Source organism: Danaus plexippus, chromosome 19, assembly GCF_018135715.1.
Source record: "Danaus plexippus chromosome 19, MEX_DaPlex, whole genome shotgun sequence".
Classification (NCBI taxonomy): Eukaryota; Metazoa; Arthropoda; class Insecta; order Lepidoptera; family Nymphalidae; genus Danaus; species Danaus plexippus.
Window position 1 is genome coordinate 6,281,890 of NC_083549.1, and position 19,615 is coordinate 6,301,504.

At 32.0% G+C, this 19,615-nt stretch overlaps 2 protein-coding genes across 2 annotated transcripts; both read right to left on the bottom strand.

Moving 5' to 3' along the window:
* Positions 1-4,631: 4,631 nt before the first annotated feature.
* LOC116768155 (uncharacterized) lies at positions 4,632-8,546 on the bottom strand. Its single transcript, XM_032658813.2, has 3 exons — positions 8,429-8,546; positions 5,955-6,066; positions 4,632-5,872 (listed from the first exon to the last, which is right to left on the bottom strand). Exons 2-3 carry the CDS (start codon positions 6,042-6,044, stop codon positions 4,727-4,729), a joined length of 1,236 nt encoding a protein of 411 aa, XP_032514704.2. The 5' UTR covers positions 6,045-6,066; positions 8,429-8,546; the 3' UTR covers positions 4,632-4,726.
* A 2,741-nt stretch (positions 8,547-11,287) lies between these two features.
* On the bottom strand, positions 11,288-18,261 carry LOC116768222 (T-complex protein 1 subunit gamma). The gene is made up of 12 exons (XM_061523534.1): positions 18,126-18,261; positions 17,993-18,054; positions 17,723-17,899; positions 17,284-17,481; positions 16,544-16,668; positions 15,661-15,856; positions 15,078-15,232; positions 14,405-14,573; positions 13,926-14,018; positions 13,393-13,507; positions 12,909-13,084; positions 11,288-11,801 (listed from the first exon to the last, which is right to left on the bottom strand). Exons 1-12 carry the CDS (start codon positions 18,154-18,156, stop codon positions 11,679-11,681), a joined length of 1,620 nt encoding a protein of 539 aa, XP_061379518.1. The 5' UTR covers positions 18,157-18,261; the 3' UTR covers positions 11,288-11,678.
* Between the last annotated feature and the right edge of the window lie 1,354 nt (positions 18,262-19,615).

Sequence of the window (19,615 nt, forward strand, 5' to 3'; positions counted from 1 at the left end):
TTATCTGTGTAAATTCTTTTGAGTAATTTAGTGATAAGTATCAATCATATCTTCCTAGATATTTCCATGCATACATGCATGCATCCAAAAACGTATACCGAAACCCCCGTTCTTTACGGCATCTCAAAATTCTTGAATCTTTTATAAACTTAAGATCATACAGTTAAGGTCATTTGCACTAACATTTATAATATTAGTCGGATATAAATAAAGGTATGACCTCTGGGTCACATTCAGGTTGTAAATGGACGCATGTTCGTAAACGAGCAACTTGCTAATAGAATTTCACTATAAAGTTTATAATGAAGACAGTGTACTGTCCTGTTTGAGACTATGAAAATATACAAGAGCTACAGTTACTTTAGGAGAAAAAGGAAAAACTCAAACAACCATTTTATTAATACAATTAAAATTAATTGTATATTTTAATAATAATACAATCTGAAACTAATAACGTCTTAAATGGTTAACTAGATATTTAAAATAGGTACAAATTCTTATTCACGATCCACCAAAAACAATTAAGACCCAAACAAAAATAGAGTAAAATGTAACTTGTAAATCATATTTATCATATTTTACTTACAAATATGTTCTCACCAAATTACTTCGGCAAACCATATTTTGAATTAACAACAATTATGTAATATTTTATTTGTGTTTCAATTACATTGAGACCCTAACGTCACCGAAATATAAAAATGAATCAAAGTTTCTGAACGCATTCTTATTTTTGAACTATACGGATAAAATAAAAATTACATTATCAAACAATTTTATAAATATGTTAACAATTTTAGTGCAGTATTAGTTAAAGAGAAACACAGTTTAAATATGATTTAGGTTTCAAAAATAAATTTATACTTTATGACATATTGAAGTCTGTTCAAACTGTCAAATTGTTGAGTAAAGCCATAATCGATACGGTCGTTATAAGTCCGTACGCAATATATTACAATGTTAAACATAATTCTCTACCATCGTGGTCTGATGACAAAATTCTTCTCAGAAACACAATATTATTATTTTTTTAATATAAAAATATCTAATAAACTGTCACATAAAGTTAAATGAACGAATTCCCGAACGTTTCTAAGAACGCCATTCGATACATTGTCGTGTTTTGATTTATACGTATTGTGACGGTGACACATCGCGACTCCGCTGTCATGTTTGTTTTATGTACGTTTTATTATTCAGCACTTAAATTGTGTTATTATGATTTTACGGTGCCATTGATGTTATAAATTTAATTTACTGTAAGTTTAATACGGTTAACCCGGATAAATAAGTATAGATTAAGATTTCGCTCTGGTTTATTTAGGAAAACTAAATTTTTTTTTGTCATATACAATACAATTTATTACTATCGACATATTCTTTTAGTTTTATTTGGATTATATATACATAAATATCTAGACAAATGTATAGCTCTACAACTTGCTGGAGTGAGACGGAAGTTCGCGAATATAAACGTAATATATTGTATTTAAATGAAACTAATATTATTCGGATATACGACGCGTGCTTTATTTTTGTAAAAAACCGAAACGTCCGGATTATGTAGTTTTGACCAAAAATGAAGCACGCGTAGTATATCCGAATAATATTAGTTTCATTTAAATGAATAAAACTCGCGAAAGTCTTAGATCTCATTATAATATATGTAGTTCATCTTTATCCATGAAAGTCTATTACCCTTTCACGGAAAAAGCCTCTGAAATCTACCCTTATAAGTTTACATGGTGAAAATAAAAGTTGGTTTCCAATTTTTCCATTCACGTACCCTGATCCTACCACGAGCCAGGATGTATGAATTAAAAACAAGAAACTGCCAGTCTGTAGTTGGACATAGGAACGCGTACTAAGTACTAAGATTCAATTATTAAATTCTATAAGTATTACCTGTACCCACAACCTAGTTCGCGGGTGAACAGTGTACTCTGCAACAATATTCCTTAAAACGCAAAGCATTCAGTAAATGAACCCCACACGGCGTTCACTATCGCTGATACCCGAGGATTATCATGGCCCGTAACCGTAAAGCAATTCCCAAATTAATTTAAAACAGGACAAGGGACAATGCGGATAAATGTTAATTGATACCGGTACGGCTTCATATTTAGTTTAATGAATAACTAATGTTATGGTTGCGATGCTCCCGGTTCCGATCTCGAAATTATCAATTTCCGTCCCGACCTGACCCTTGGCTCGGTTTAAACTTGACTTCATATGAACCGTCAGGGTTGCCAGCACTTATAATTACATATTATGTTAAATATATATATATTTAAACTATCTTCATGAATGCGCTACTAATGTAATGTTATATGTGAACTTAGAAAAAGTAACCGAAACTTATAATCATATATACGTAAAATAAATTCCACCAATATTATAACGTCAAATGATAAGATAAATTGCAATTTATTTTGTCTGTGCTTTTATCTAATATAAAAAAAGGTTTTAACTAGTATATCGCTTAGGATGTTAGTATACATTATGTTGTCAATAGGTTCATGAATTCAAATGTTATTAAGATTTAAATATTGCAATGTTAGTTATTCCAAAAATCATAAGAATTATTAATACATTATTAAAATCGTACATATTTAGTCACGTGACAGCCCTACGGTCACCCCTTGCCTCATATCTCTAACATCATAAAAGCAATTTTGCAAATTGTTATTGACTTGTTAATAGGAGGACTGTCCCATACTTGTCGCGTACTAACACATTATTAACCTAACACTAGCTGCTTGTATTTGCAAATTTTATTTCGTTTCACAATAAAAAAAATTTGAAAGAAAATATTAACGAAGGTAATTACGGCCAATGTTAAAGTTAAGAAGTTGAATAATACGCCGATTCTTCCAAATAGCCATAACAGGCCAAAACAAGGGCCCAATTAGCCCAACCCGCTGTAAGATTAGATTTGTAATGCTTTTCCGGCCGTTTTGGTCTCGGTAATGAATTTAGCCTAAAGACAAGCTTCTGTTTGCTTTACCTTGTTGTATAACCGCATCTGTCAACTAATAACCCTTCCGTGGGGTGAGTAATGTTTATGTTATACTGAGGACTTGTTTTTAACTTGCCTTCATCTCCCAGGATTGTTATAGACATATGTACATACATACAGTTATCTGTTTTAATATGTAGGTACGTAAAAAAATCCCTCGAAATCAATTCGGTAGGTAATTGATTATAAAATACCATAATTTTTTTCGGTCTCCGCATGACCATTACGTCACTGTTGTATTTAGTTTGAAGTCCGTGCCTAGATGGCGCGACTGGTCGTCAATTTAAATTTTATATTAACTACAAATTGTGAATTTATATCAGAACCCGATATATGTATATATTTAAGAAATACGAATTACATTAACTCGAGTAACCTGCCAAAAACTGTGACCTTTGTTTAATTCTTAACTTGGTTGTCATTATTTCGCGTCGCGTATCATGGCTACCCCAGTGAGGCGACTCTATAAATAATTCAACTCATCAAGGTCCAATCCTACCTTAGGGTCGTCTGTTTGTTACTATAATAATATATAAATATTGTCCATCGTCGATAATATTTGCTTTTATTGCTAATAAATATATTGATACGGATATATGCTCATAATTCTAATTTCATGAACCGGTACGACTAATGTTTTTCACAATTATTTCAAATATCGATAAGAATAAATTTATATTGACAAGTAAGAATTAAGACATGTGAGTAGTGTGTTTTATAAAACCTTTTTTTAAATAATTTAAAACCGAAGTCTAACGCTATGAGCTTCGTACATAATTGATATGTCCACTAATTTGAAGTATCAAAACCAACGTCAAATCTACTAAATGATTTACAGCCGCATGCCCCATTACAGACCCCTGAATACATTTAATTACAAGTAATTTATCTCGTCCCATTAATCCGTGAAGTTCCCCAATGTTTTTAAAAAAATCTCATCCCTTGATTACAAGCTGTCATGTCTTGAGATTTTTTTTTCTAAGCCAACAATTATTGTAATCTGTGTTTTATTTTCGGCGGGCGACCGATTACGGCAATAAAGAGTTTTTTTTTTTTTTATAACAAAATAATTAAACCTGCACGAAAAAGTTTTTATGGCTGTATTTTTGTTAAGACCTTTTTCTTACTACATATTTATAAAATTGTTTTGCAAATCGTGTTTGTTTATGTGATTGTGATTAATAATATATAATTTGAAACATCGCAATACAGGGAGATCTTTAGGAAGCATTCAGAAAATAGTCGTGGGCTATTAAATTTCATACTAGGAGTTATTTAGGATGTACGAGGCATTGTAACACGTTATTCACGTAATAAGCCCGGCCCAAGTGGCAACATTCATTTTGTTAAACGCGCCACGTAATTGGCCCCCACCTCGAGATGTTGCCAGCCGCAAAATTTATTACTTAATTACCTTAAGAAAACGCGTCGCCGCCCAGACATACCGACAGATGTTTTTTATTCCCGCGGAAAAACAAAACGCCTAAGAATGACATTAATTAATTCTTAATGAAATTCATCTTCACCCTCCGCGTTTTAATTTAAATGCTCGATTTATTACTCGTACAATTTGTCGCAGAACTCTTCACCCTTCGGATAATTAAACAAAACCTTTCGTTATTACATTTATTTCCAAATTACAAGGACGGCTGTGCGCGGCTTGATCTGACCTATTACTATAATGTTTTTTAATATTCGATAAAAATGTTAATATTTTCTTTGGTACGGATCGTCGACTGTGTGGAAGAGGGGTTCATCGAAGCGCAGGTAGCCCTCAGGCCGTCTGGTCTGGTCTTGGAAGTTCTTCTTGGAGTTGTAAGTCTCGCCGTCGTCGTGGTACTGGTGACTGTTTATATTGTTCCTGTTGTTATTCCTAACGTTGACGTTAGTTTTGAACTTGTCGTCTTTTTGAGGTAGTACCGGTGTCGGCGTCACTTTCTCCTCGAGCTTCTTGTCTTTCGCCACTGTGCTCGCTCCGACCAGATCTCTGTACCCGAATCTCCTCTCATCTTTGCGGACCGGCGCGTAAGGATATCTGTTTCGGAATCTGTAGTCGTATCTGCCAACTCTCGTGTAGTAATCTTCGTCGAGACGTCTATAAGGATCCATGGTGTAGCGATATCTTAAATCAACGCTCGGCGGCGTCCGTATAACATCGGGTAGATGCGCGTAATAAATAATCCTTTTCGGCTTCCGAGGAACATAATTATTGTACCCTTCATCATATCTGTCAACTCGCGGGCTATACGGATTGTACCGGCTCCGATCGTATAAATCGTAGTAGGGATCACGTTTGTATAAATCGTCAGCGGCGTAATATCGATCATCGTAGTAGGGCCTGCTGTCTTCCGGATGATATACAGCCTGCCTCGGGTACACGGGCCGGTACTGCGGCCTGTCTTCCTCAGGTCTTACGAATTCCGTCCTTAAATCATCCGTCCTTGTCGGACGTTGGAGCGATTCTTTATCATTTCTGGACTCGGAAGCTTCGAGTACTTTATTTTGAGTGACGAAGTTGACTCGCGGCATCCTGCTGTTGATGAGGTCGCCGGATGGCTGTGGAGGCGTCAGTATGTCTCTCTTGTCGTCTCGATTGAGGTAAGGCAGTTTAATCCAATTCTCATTGGAAGCTCTGGCCCCTCTTCCCGTTGGCTTTTCGGTGACTTTCTCAGTGGTCTGGTACATATCGGCGACGTCTGGTTCCTTGGTGAGTGATATCTTGGTGGTGGGATCGTCTTCCACCGGTCCTGGTAACCAGGGGACTTGGTTCATGCTGTTTCGATCAGATCTCATGTTATAAAACTTCTCCTCCTCGATAACATCCCGGCGACCCCTCGTGGAATCTTCAGGACGCTGTAAAGTCAGACATCATTATTAGTTATAACCGCATAATACATATAAAACTATATGTATACAATCTAATTATAACTTTTACCTCATCTTCATTATTTACGTGGAGTAAGTCGAATGGAGCCACGCTATGCACAAGCAGCGCGCTACAAACGATCGTGATCGTCGCTCTCATTGTAACTTCAATGGTTTTACAACTGTAACAGAATAAAAATGACATTAAATATTTAATACATTATAAGGTCTAAGATTGAAAAAAAAAATTAGATAAATTATAATAGTTTTTTTATTAATAAAAATTGTTATCCGATGATTTAAAAAAGTTCTGAAAATTTTTATATATGACGTGGGGATAATTCCTATTTATTCAAGTGTTGAGATTGTTATAGTAAAATTCCAAGACAATTAGTTAATTTCTCTTATAATTAACATTACGATAAATTTTAAACTAGCGCCATTACAGAAAAAAATGTTAACGAGATTTATAACTTGAATCAGAACATCGTAATTGAAAACAAAATAAAAATTTCACAATATTGTTCGGTGGTATTGTAGCAAGGCTTCGCCGGAAACGAGATGTAATCAGCGGAAGTTCAACAAGCGTTAATATCTCCTAAAACAGTCTGACCTCGATTAGTGAATCAAAATTTTAAATGTACGGAAAAAAAAATTATCAGGCTCCGTTAGTATATTATAGTACTGGCCGTAGTAAACACTGTAAATTAAATACGAAATATTATAAGCCATAGTTAATGCTATAGATTTTTATTTCAATATTCTGAATAGAAAATCGTACGAAAATATATATACGTAAACAAAAACATCAAATCACTAAAGAAAATGAAATTCACTTCAATAACTCGCGAATGTACAGGAAAAAATCTATAATCATTAAATTTTAATCAACAAAGATATGATAAACGTTATCTAGGACCGAACAAACAACAGTTAAGAAACATTTTAAACCAACCAGTAGGCATTCCCACGACACAAAAGCTATCACACAACAACAGTTCTGCTCCAAATAAGTTGTATTGATTCCCCCAAAACGGTTATTGTCAACGAACCTTATTTACCAACATACAAAAAAGGAAATTAACGAAATGCCAATTCTTTAATAGGTCTACACTTTATCCTTTAATACTAATATTAATAGTATAACACAATACTATTCGTCAACTCGCAAACCTTTTGTAGGTTCTTCATTTTCCTTGTAACGATTTTTTTTTTAAACTTTCACAGCCGCCATTTAGTTGTGATTGTTATTTATATAATATAAGGTGTTTTAACTTGTAAGCAAGTTTATTACCTCGACTCTATACTTCCGTCACAACACGCGGCGTTTCCCGTTTCCCGTTCAATACCTATATCAATACGAACCTACGTTACTAATAAAATATACGCTGATTTACGAATGTTAAGCTGCTAAAGATCCGTCTGTCGCTGTCATTCCACCCGATGGTAAGGAGAAAAGAAAAATGAAATGATTATCTGCTATTAATAAAATACTGAGAGACGTTTAGTTCGAAGTATATTACCGTCTACTTTAAAATTGACTTTTTCTAAGATCAATCATCTATTTATTACTAAGTCTATCAGAATTTTACATCGTCAAACTAAACACAGACTGTCTACAGTCTCATTTATAAAGTTAAGATACAATCACGAGCGACGGTTCATGAGTACAATACTACAAACTGGTAGTATTTCGTGTGAAAAGTTGGAGCAAGTACATTTTATTATTAAACTTAAAATATAATCAGTTACCTACGAACATGACCAACTAACTTTAAACTTGAAGAGAGCGTATGCGATTTTAAAATCATTTTATATTTTACGACAAGCTGAATATGTATAAGCAAGTTAATGTGACCATTAATATATATAGTTGCTGATTTTAGTTTTGATAGCCGATAAATCATTGGTCGTGAAATTGATATGAGATATAAAAAACCTAATTTCCATAAAAGACAAAGTTGTTGATATGTTCATTGAAGAGCTCAGGATTCTTAATAGCCTCATCAGAGCTCCGCTAAGTTTATATTGAACTACTAAGTAGGAAAACTAACGACGAATTGTTACTTGTTATTAACAAAATGGCTGAGCACGAAAAAAATTAAATCCACAATTTTAAAAAAAGTATGAAATACCTAATACCTAATAAAATATTAATTTAAAATTAAATAAACATAATGATAAATACTGAATACTGAATGATATCTAAGATATTCGCGACTTTACATTTAAATAAGACTAAGTTTTTAAATTACCGCCAGTTACTTTACTATTTTTTTATATAAAACAATAAGAAAACACGTAGTTTACCAAAAATTTAGATTCATTTAAATATACGTATTGTATTATTGTGATTTATATGATAACACCAATATATTAACCAATATTCACATAAAATAAGAGATGTATCTTTATAAATAGTCAAAATCAATCGCAGCTCAAAACGGATTTATGTCGTTGTTATAATGAAATTACAATATTAAGCAAAATGAACTTCTCACAAATACATTTTAAGTTATATTTATTTAATTAATAAATCATTACCTTCATAATCCGGCGCAGTCGGGAGTGTCGGGCTGTTTGACGGCGCGACAGCGGGCTGAGGCGTCACGCGCTTTGAGCGTTTTGTTGTCATCGAAAATAGTGTCCATTGTACAGTTTATGTTAGCGAAAGAACATTTATACCGAGTTACACAAATACCAGACTTTTAGTCATTACTATCGTTACCAATCAGTTAAATTTGAGATCCATTTATTTCATATCTTTGTCGGATTCCGGCAATGATTGATTTTTTTCATTATTCTCTTACATATTCCATATTTTTATTCAAATCTACTAAACGGTTAACCGATCAAACATGTTAAACGGACAGACGTCCTAGATGACGACGTTTCTAGATGTATTTAATGATCGAAAAGTAATGTACAATTAGGTCTTCAATAATCGCAATTATGTAAAATAAGAGCAACTTTAACGGGTGAGAAAAAGTCGTTAACCTTTGATAGCACAGATAATGTACAAATTAAATATACAGCTATAAAAAAATAATTATCTGCGATATTTCTTTTATTTTATTTACACGGCCGCGGTAAATATCCTGGATTGAATAAATAATTGACAATTTGATTTACATCAAATCTTATATAATAAAATGGAAACGTACATCTAACGGATGAAGGGACAATGGCATGGACACAACTATCACCGATCTAAAAGCGAGTGTAATAATAATTTTGAAAAAAGTTCCCATGACTTTAACTAAAATTTACATATACTTTTAAAATTAATTAATATCAGTATGACTAATGTACTGTCTTAAATAGTTCAAATAATTTTCCCGCTTTTATTTTTAATATTTGATGATCAAATATGTTTTTCTTCTTGGCAGAATTTTTTTATAAGTTTTGTTTAGTGGCGCCATCTGGACCTATAACTTTACGGATTTCACAATTATTTATCCTCATTGAATAAACACAAATTTCTCAGTAATCATGAATCTCATTCATTCATCGTCGACAGAGTCTTTGCAGACTCGTGGTGGTCATCACGTGTCAGTGATCCATATACATGATGACTTTCTTGGGAAGATAGTTGCAGTGGTTTCCCCTTGCTTTCTGCACCAGCACTTTTTTGGAGCTATATAGACCCCAAGGCTTGCTGTAGACTGTTCCAGCCAGTGGTGTCCAAAAACTCTTAGAAAGTACATATGATTCGGAAAAGATCACATTGGTACTTGCCAGGTTTCGAACCCGCGCCCTCATGTGTGAAAGACGGGTCTTTAACCTCCAGGCCACCACGACACGAATCTCATTACCGGGTCCATGTTTAGTAGTATGGAGATATCAATACAATATTAAAACATAATATATTAAATAATTCTTAATACAGTAATCCCCCCTATAACACGGTACTCTAATAACGCGTTTTCATATAACGTGATTTCGTGTCCCTCGTATAACACGTGTTTTCCTCCATATAACACGGGGATTCCCCACGTGATTTTCCTCATTTAACTCGGGGGATCCAAGACGAACAAGAAAATATGCTCTTGTAAAGAATATAATAAAAATTCGAAAGGTGAAACCTTTGAACATTCCGTTAAAAAAAGATGTCGGTGGAACGTTATTTCAGATAGCTCCGACAGCGAATAAATATGTAATAAAACTGTTTTTGGAACTATTTGATTTATTTGAAATTACCTGTTTTTTAGTTACATATGTATAAGTTTTTTATTGAAAATGTTCTTGGTTTGATTTTAATAAAACGCATATATTTCGTTCATAACATAGTTTTTCCTTAATATTCGATTTAAACCCTCTTTAACAAGAAAAGTTAAACGTGAATCATTTGTATATAACGCGTTATACGAGGTCATACGAGCGCGTTTTACGAGAATTTTCGTACAACGCGTTTTCCTATAACGCGGAACGAATATACCGTGTAATAGGGGGGATTACTGTACTTAAATAAAAATTAGACAGAAATTAAGCTTCTTTTTTAATACTATTGAGTGGATTTATATATTTCAAGGATTTTGTTTGACAAAAGACCAAAGGCTTAACAGATAAAAAATAAAAACGAAATTCATTAGATAAATTTTTCTTAAAAAAAATACATTTCTAATTCCGTGTTGTCTCTTTTAGTTTAGTTGTTATAAAGCTTTGATTAGTATATTATCAAATGATTATTTTACTATAACTATAACTATAACGTGCATAGAAAATATGTGGCATTCGGTTATATAGAATTATTATACAAATAGTGTTTATTAATTCTTAATAGACAATTAAACAGTGTAACTCACAACAGACAGACATATGTCGCTCGAGATTTTTTGTCAAAGATTACTTTTAATTATTGAAAATTTTAAACACTAAATGTGACCGATTAAGTAATAAATCTTTTTATTATATTATATTCAGAATATTTATCCATTTCAAGGATTTTGTCAAAATCAGACTTAATACAGTAATCCCCCCTATAACACGGTACTCTTATAAAGCGTTTTCATATAACGTGATTTCATGTCCCTCGTATAACACGGGGATTCCCAAATGTTCTTGGTTTGATTTTAATAAAACGCATATATTTCGTTCATAACCTAGTTTTTCCTTAATATTCGATTTAAACCCTCTTTAACAAGAAAAGTTAAACGTGAATCATTTGTATATAACGCGTTATACGAGGTCATACGAGCGCGCTTTACGAGAATTTTCGTACAACGCGTTTTCCTATAACGCGGAACAAATATACCGTGTAATAGGGAGGATTACTGTATATATTTATATTTATTAACATTATAAAGAGAACAATGAATTAAATCACCGTTTTCCGAATGTATTGTACTTAACAATATAATATATAATCCCTGTAATGTGACAAAAAAAAATAAAACAAATATATTTTAATACTATAATTTTTTATTAGAAACAGCTTATCCACGATAAGCGCACGGACGCTGCTCGGCGTTCATGAGCACAGAGAAAGTAAAACAAACGCAAGCCTTCTGACGTTAACGAACTAAATGTCAAAACCAAAGAAAACTACATAATACTTAGTGTTCATTAAAACATTATATTTGTTATGAATATCGAAGTTAGTGCAAATTATTACAATAATCTGTAATCCCTAGCGTGTGTCTAGCGCATACAGTATTAAATGCGACCTGATATCTAAAATATTTTTTTATTAACATTTCATACAAACATATGTTAATATTGTGACGTACAAAGTTATATAATGTGTATGTATGTATGTGTGTTTCATATATATCAGGTCGTATACATTATATTTCTATTCCTGCATGTTCGCCATCTCAGCCGGGTTCGCGCCTTCCTTGTTCTTCTTCTTGGACCCTGAGACGATGTCGTCGATCCTTAACAGAAATATCGCCGTCTCCACCGCCGTTTTATAGACCTGCAGATTCATAATTAATATTTGTATTGATCTTATTATGAACAGCGCCATCTAGCGGAAACTGGGAACATCGACCGAGGCTAGGCCCTCTAGACTAGAGATACTTGAATGGACCAGAGATAATTAATAACATAAAGGTATGTATTATTACTATAATATGGAAATTAACCTTTTATTTATGTTTTATTCAGTACAAATATTTATCAATACGCTAATATTATATATATATAGTGCTAGTTTTAGCCCGTTACTTAGTCTGTGCCGGTTTTATAATTAGAAATATTTAGCTGACTGGGAGACCTCTGTTCCGCCTTAGCGGCGGTAATGAAGCAGGTTTTTGATAATATAATTCTTTTTTCGGCCGTACGGAATGAGAAGTCTCCTATGTCCGCCTCCTAGTTCTAAGCTACCTTCCTACTGATTGTCAGCCAAACCCCTAAAGCTGTTTTTAAGTTATAATAAGTTTAACTGACACGACTTTCCCTAGTATTTATATATATATATATATATATATATATATATATATATATATATATAAGTAAGTAACAGGGAATAAATGTATATATTATTTTTATGACAATTCAATACAAAAATAACATGAGTAACTTGTAAAATAATTAATGATTAATTGTATTAAATTATTACTTTTATATCCCTTTTGGTTTATACCAAAGTGTTAATGACAAATTGAAACTAAAACTTGGTTGTAAAAAGATTTTAAATCAAAAAAAAAAAAAAAATTGTAATGGTAACATTATTTCAAATAAAAATTTAATGTCTGTATTATATATACACATATAAAGGAACATCTCAAAAAAACAATATAGAAGCAGGGTGCTAACGAGACTCCGGCTGACTTTTCAGTTATCTGTCATAGAGATGACATTGTAAATGATTGTAAGTGTTAACATTGTGTTAGCCATTAGTTTTAAGGCTATTTTAAGAATTTAAGTAGTACATTTTCGTTGTAGTAATGTTTGCTGTTCATTCATTCATTCTGTTCCTTAATGCATCTTTTTTATTTGTTCATTTTAATAAAAATCTCATCATCAAATGTCATATTGTCATTGTCATAAGTTATTCCTATATATATGTTTTACCCAGTACCTGTAACTTAACAGCCAGCGGTTCCCATATCCCTTTCTGTGCCATGTCCACTATGAGGCCGGTCTCTCCGTCGATGCCGCAGTTCCTCTCACCAGCTGCATGCTTTGCTCTCAGTGCTGTGAGGGTACGGATTGTATTCGCACCACAGTTCTGAGCCAATGTTCGAGGTATTATTTCTGGAATTAATTTTTTTTTATATTATTAATATTCTAAGTACTTTTCTATATGAAATAAAACTGTTTTAATTTATTTTAATTTCATTGGAAAAAGTCTAATAGATATTTTTCAAGTTTTTTCAACTTATAATATTTCTTGCTTGATATATTCTTTTTTACCTTGAATTTTAATATAACTTTTGTTTATTGATTAATCATTATTTTAATATGTAAGAGAAATTGTGGCTTTAATTTTCAAACACATAGAAAATATTTTATTTTTGTAAAGTACTGTGAGTATATCTTATATAGGTATATTCTGTTCTTACCGAGCGCTTGTGCGACTGCTCTGTAAGGGGCCGCGTGATGCGCTTTGGACGCCAGTTCCCCGGAAACGGACATCTCAACAGCTCCGCCGCCACACACGAGACGAGGATTCAGCACCTAATGAACGTTATTAGTATAATCAGTTAAAGAAAATACTTATATAGATATTTACTACAGATTGCTGTAATGTCAGAATGTTACAAATTTCGTTAACTGTAAACATTTATTGTAACTTGTAATAGTCCATTATTACTGAGTATGTTTTAAAGCAGACTTACTTAAATAACTTATCTCCTTTTGTTTGTGTGTAGTTTAAATATTTTTATTATACTTCATAGATATTTAAAACACTGAATGTTATTGAACATTAATTACTCAATGTATCAAGGGAGAATAGGGTAATAATTTTAGATAATAACATGAGAGGGTCGTTTTTTATAAAAAAAATATTAAGACTGAGTAAATTTGGATATGTGTGGACATAAAATGTATCAATTCTAAGCCTGAAGAATAAGACAATTAATATAAAAAGTACCAAATTCTTTGCAACATGAAGGGCATCCTGGAGATTTCTTTCAATTTCATTCAAAATATCCTTGGAGGCACCGCGGAGGAGAATAGTGCAGGCCTGTAATGTAAATGATTAAACTTTTCAGTTATTTTATAAGATAGCTTATATACAAACGCTTCTTGACTGACGCTGACAGGTAAGAAAGATGTAATGTAGGACAACTAACATGTAGGACAACTGACAAATAACAAAAATGTACCACAGAGGCTCTTTGGTGAAGTAGTGAATTTTCGCATGTTTTCTTTGTCCCTTCTCAATGTATTGATTTTTGAAATTACATTTTTATGATTTCAAGAAACATTTGTGGAAGATTTCTTTATTGTACTGACATTTATTCATGACCTATGAATCTTGAATATGTACATATTGAGGGATAGTAGTAACAGACACGCTTCAGAGACCTAAGGGTTCCTACAGACTGGAAATATAAGAGTGAGACTTACCTTGGGATTCTTACATTCAGTGACAAATGTGAAGTAATCATCTCCTATCTTCTTGATCTCAAACCGTCCGGCCTGGGTCCCCACATCCGATTCCTTCAACTCCTCGGTCCGATTCACAATGGTCGCTCCACATGCACGAGCTAAACGATTATTGTCAGTTTTACGAAGTCTGAAAAGATATACATGAGTAGAATATATACATAATTTACTTTATAGGAAACACTTTACATTCTAAAACATGCCAAATGATTACTCTGAAATATTAAAAATGCAAGAATGTAGAAGACTTTTTGAAGTATTGATGGTGTAATTGAAAACTCACTCTGCAAGAAACATTGATAAGCATTTTTAATAATAGACGATTATAGTTTTGATATTGTTATATATTTAAAATAAGGCGTAAATTATGTATCAAATTGTATTGAAGCAGTAATATACACATATTTGTGTTTTATTTTTCTACAATCTACATCTTAGCCAGAGATCTAGTCTATTAATCTATAAAAAAATTTGCTTTTGAATGTTTTTAATGTCCTCAAATCACGATTTTCCATAATTAAACAATAGGTATAAACATTCTACATTATTCAAACTTATATACATATATGGTTTCAAGACATTTCTAGACTACACATATATATCTGCGTTACTTTTATATATAGGATCTTTATACCTGCGAATGGCTGTAATTCCGGCCTTGACGAGGTAATGCTGTGCCAAGTCTGATACTCCTTTTTCTGTGACGACTACATCCGGCTTCAAAGCTATGATATCTTCACAAAGACGTTGAACATGCTCTTCTTCTAGTTGAAGAAGTTTAGTGAAGTCCTGATCGAAAGAATTATATTATTAGACTAATAGACAGTTAATTCACATGTATGTAAATATTGTGGTTTATAAAAGAAAAATAGTTAGTTACAATGACTTGAATTACTATAGTAATTAGGTCTTCTTAATATGTTTTGATGGAAAACTACTGAACAAGGCTAGCAAATTAATTTCTTAACTACATAAATGGGTCTTGATAATACAGAACAACAATGTATTTTTTATTTCTCTATATCTATTCTATGACATATATATTTAAGACCAAATTAAAATAAAATAAGATAGAAAAACATAACTTATTAATTGCAGTGTAGACAAGCAATTTTTTAGTTACATAAAAATATAAGATAAATTCAAAATTTTAAAATAAAATAAATTATATGAGATATTATATATATGTGTATAGTATTATATATTAATATACAAACCTGTTCACCAACAATCTCAATGTTGGTCTGGCTTTCACCCTTCTTGTACTCCAAGGGGCAGTCAAGGAGAATAATTCTAGGATTTTCAATATATCTCCTCATTTTTGGATGTGTGACATCTTTATTGAACATCACACCGTTCAGCACTTTAGATTCTTCCACCGATCCGCCGGGTATCTTCTCTACCTTTGCGTAGCTGTAATAATAATTTATATAATGAATGTCTATATATTAAAATTATACTGTTATATCATCATCGTCGCCAGAGTCTTTGCAGACTCGTGGTGGTCACCACGTATCAGTGATCCGTGTACATGATGACTTTCTTGGGAAGATAGGTGCAGTGGTTTCCGCTTGCCTTCTGCACCAGCACTTTTTGGGAGCTATTTAGAGCCCAAGGCTAGCTGTAGCCTGTTCCAGCCAGTGATGTCTAAATATTCTTAGAAAGTACATATGACTTGGAATAATCACATTGGTACTTGCCAGGTTTCGAATCCGCGCTCTCACGTACGAGAGACGGGCCTTTAACCTCCAGGCCACAAGGAATTTACCGTTATATAGAACGGCTAATAGTTATATATATGACTAATCTTGTTCAAATCTACCATTTACTTGATATTTGAAAGCATTTAACAGTTAACAATTAGTAAAAAACAAATTTCTAAAATTTCCTTTATTAAACATATTGAATACTTTTGAAAGGCATTTAGTCATATTAAGGAAGGAAACCTCATGCAATTAATGACTTCTTATTGACCTTTAGTCCCAATAGCGACATATATTTGTCTGATGATTTATACGATGATATAGCAGTTTATTTTTCTAAACTTTTTTATCTATGGAGACATATCAAAGTTAAATCCTTACTAACTAAAACACTCACTTCTTAATATCAACTTCGACCCTTCCGTTTTCATTAATTGTAACCGTGTTCACCGCATCCAGAGCAATGTCCACAGCTAGATCTCCCCAACGGCCGACGTACTTTGTACCAATACATGAATGGATCTGTGGAAGTAATATATTGATATGTTGTTAATTATATTTAAATTCTATACTAAATAATATACTCGTATGTAATACTAGTTTTTGCCTTCAGCTTTGCTTGCATAATAAAACCTTCTTTATGGGGTTTTGTTAGACTTGTAGAGGTCCATTTTACCAGATCCTGACTATGTGACAATGGAAATTCATCAGGACAATGCCTTTTCGATTGAAAACATTTTTGAGAAATGACTTGAACCAAGGGTGTAATAATGTAAAAATCATTCAGTTGAATTGAAAACTTCCTTGTTTTAAAAGTAGGTTTCAAAATATCCTAAGTTACTCCTTATGACATTACCTAGCTGGAAATAATATTCCCATCCAAATCAATTCACCTGTTTTAGAGATTAAGGAGAACAAATAGACAGACAGGCAGAAAAAATTTAAAATTTAAATCATTTTTTTTTTAATTTGCAGTTTCTATATAGGTATTGTAGGTATTACTGTATTGTATGCATTTAATGAAAACTTATTCATTTGACAAACAGACAAACAGACACTTCAATTTTATTAATTGGTATATATCAGGTAGCCTTAATTCTATTTCTTATAGAAGTCTCAAAACTTATGACAACATACCACTTCCCTGAGTTTCTCACGATCATTCAGATCAATGGGTACAGAGATCTTGTCTTGCAAGAGTTGGACTGCATCTTCGAGGGCTTGACGGTATTCCCTTATAATAACTGTGGGGTGAATGTTCTGTGCCAAAAACTGTTCAGCAACAGCAAGCATCTCTCCAGCGAGGACTATTACTGATGTTGTACCATCACCGACCTTTGCAAAATAAATAGGTTCCAAATTGAATAACCTTATTTGGACAAATAATATGATAATCTATGACGATATTTTGTTAAAAGAATTTTTTTTTCACAAATACAAATATGTTATAAATAACAAATCTCAGAAACAAATTAACATCAAAATTTCTGTCAAAACTATTTCATAATTGGTATTTTAAAATATTTTAATTTTACAACATACTCTTTTAAATAGTAAATAAATTCGTATTTCTAACCTCTTCATCCTGCGTTCTTGCGATTTCTATCATGGATTTAGCAGCTGGATGCTGGACAGTGATTTCTCTGAGTATAGCATTACCATCGTTAGTCATCACAATACCGCCCATGGGATCCATTAGCATTTTCAACATAGCCTGTGGGCCGAGGCATGTTCGAATAACGTCCGCTATCGTCTAAAATAAGTGCAACATCACAAAAAAATTAACTCTCAAACATACATTGCCACATAAATTTAATTATTTTCAACGATTTCTGTCAAGAATCACCTTTCCAGCATTTATATTCTCAAGTTGAACTTTCCGGCCGGACTCACGTTTTGTGTTTTGGCCTGAAATAAGTTTTACATTTTCATTGTTGTCATTTATAAAAGAACCAAAATCTATTTAATACTTTACTCACTTAAAACAAGAATTGGTTGCTGTCCGTACATTTTAGAACGTTTCTATGACTATTTAACGAAAACCCTAAGACAATTTCCAGAAAAGAAACTAAGGTAAATTCAGAAATTGCTACAAATCGCGTGGTGACTCAGTGTTTCCATTTAAAAAATCATTTTTGTCATTTTACGTATAATTATAACTATTCATTCATTTTAATAAAATAACTAAACTTAATTTTAAAATGGTTGAGTTTCATATACAAAAGGATAGTAAAAAACGTAAGATATTTTTATTAATAATCTATTAAAGTCTGACAAGCCTTGGTTAAAAACTAGTGTCATCTATCTTTCAAGTTAAGAACTAATCAAAATTATAGCGGCAAAAGTAAAACTTTTACATAAGGCCAACGACAGCTATTTTAAATGAATCTTAATAAATAGTAACTTTATTTGTTTATCTGTATAATATGCTTTGTATAAAATTCAGTTCTAGTTGAAAATATTAATAATTTTATACAGAAACAAGGTGCTTTGATTTTAAATATGGGTAAGTAAAATATTGTATATATTTAATTGTAAAACCCCCCTCGAACTAAATATACAAGAGTTTAGTTGTTTAGTATCTAGTAAATCTTTTTATAGAGCTAATTTTTCTAGCATTTTTTTTTTAATTCATAGTTTTTTTCTGACGTTTGAGCCAATACATTTATTATTTCAAACATCGATCTATGCGTGCGTTCAAAAGTTTTGACTGTAAATTGTACATAGGGTACATAACTTAAAGGTAAAATCAACAGTATGATTTATAAGAGCTCCTATAATGATAACTTATAAGATCCGGTTTTTGACGAAGATCATCATTATTACACTTTCGTTACATCCTATTTAATTTATTTTTCTAGCATTTTTTTTTTAATTCATAGTTTTTTTCTGACGTTTGAGCCAATACATTTATTATTTCAAACATCGATCTATGCGTGCGTTCAAAAGTTTTGACTGTAAATTGTACATAGGGTACATAACTTAAAGGTAAAATCAACAGTATGATTTATAAGAGCTCCTATAATGATAACTTATAAGATCCGGTTTTTGACGAAGATCATCATTATTACACTTTCGTTACATCCTATTTAATTCGTTACATCATTTAATGGTAAGTAATTTCCAAATTCCGATGATTTGTAATAGATTAGGGTATTTTTTAAATTCCACCACAATAATTAAAAAAGCAAATGTTTATATCTCGTCATCCAATTTCGTAATAAAATAAAAAATTAAAAAATTCGCAAAAATATGAAAATTAAAAATAAAAATTAATAATGCGTACAAAATATTTTATGTTTTATTTAATTTAATACATTGAAATATATTACATAAATCTACAAAAAAGCGTGAGATCATTTTTTTTTAATATAATTTATATCATTATTTACATGAAATACAATGATTAAAATCTTTATAAGTAAATACAGATATCGTGACTAGTTAATGATGTTAATTTTAAAGTTAT